General features: G+C 37.1%; 1 protein-coding gene across 1 annotated transcript in view; it reads left to right on the forward strand.

Moving 5' to 3' along the window:
- The window catches only part of LOC116704735 (myosin-16), a 127,227-nt gene that overhangs the window by 120,735 nt on the left and 5,488 nt on the right, over positions 1-1,004 (forward strand). Inside the window, exon 28 of the mRNA XM_032540343.1 lies at positions 541-649. Within this exon, the coding sequence (XP_032396234.1) occupies positions 541-649 (109 nt within the window). The remainder of the gene's footprint in view (positions 1-540; positions 650-1,004) is intronic.

The following is a 1,004-nucleotide window of genomic DNA, read 5'->3' on the forward strand; positions in this document are numbered from 1 at the left end:
GTGCTCACTAACACAGATTTAGACATATTTTTGAACAATACTTTAAAGAAATAAGCCTATTGTGTACGTACAATAAGGCTGAATCCCATTTCTCCATCTTACTCCTACCCCTTACCCCTTACCCCTACCCCTTGGGGGTAGAGGTGAAAACATACCCCTATGAAATGGGACACCCCTTGGTTACATCACCATACAGTTTTGATCACAAACTTCCAAGATGCCGTCTCTGTCTGTTGATCGTGTGGGTTTTGACAACAGTGACATATGCATTTAAATGTTAATATATTTTATAGTTATTTTATATCTTAGGTCTTTGAGTTCATCATGAAAAATGGGGGCAAAAACAAAAGTCTTGCATTCCTAATTTTGTTCAGTATACGTTGAATTTCTTGTAGTTTAGCTTTTCATGTTACAATCACATTATCTACTAGATCGTTGCAGTCAGTCAGAAACTTTGTATTTTGTCATCTTTATTTGCTTTTCATAAATCAATGCTGTTGGTCATCCTAGATGTGCTGATGTGTTTGTGTTGTGTTGCAGGAACAAGTCTGTTCTGACAAACACCATCAGTAAACTGGAGAGGAGGATCAACGAGCTGAGCGATCAGATGGAAGAGGAACACCGGATAGCTACAGAGCAGAAAGACCTGGTAACACACACACACACACACACACACACACACACACGTACAGTGCTGCAGATCATATATCGGTTTGTTCCTGTACTAATGGGTATAAACTATTGGAATTGAGATTTTTGGTTAACCCTCATGTTGTCCTCAGGTCAAATTGACCCGTTTTTCTATATTAATGTTCTTTATAATTTTCCAAAATAACATGATTGATTCCACACAACGCTCTTTGGCAAGTACAAATCTCTACGTTTATTCATTTTGGGTGGTCTTATTCAATTTTATAGCATTTGAAAAACAAATTGAAGTAGTTTTCAAATAGTATTGAGTAAAAGTTGACATATTCCAGTCTGGGATTATCCATCAACATCCA

This window comes from Etheostoma spectabile, chromosome 16, assembly GCF_008692095.1.
Source record: "Etheostoma spectabile isolate EspeVRDwgs_2016 chromosome 16, UIUC_Espe_1.0, whole genome shotgun sequence".
In the NCBI taxonomy this organism is placed as follows: domain Eukaryota; kingdom Metazoa; phylum Chordata; class Actinopteri; order Perciformes; family Percidae; genus Etheostoma; species Etheostoma spectabile.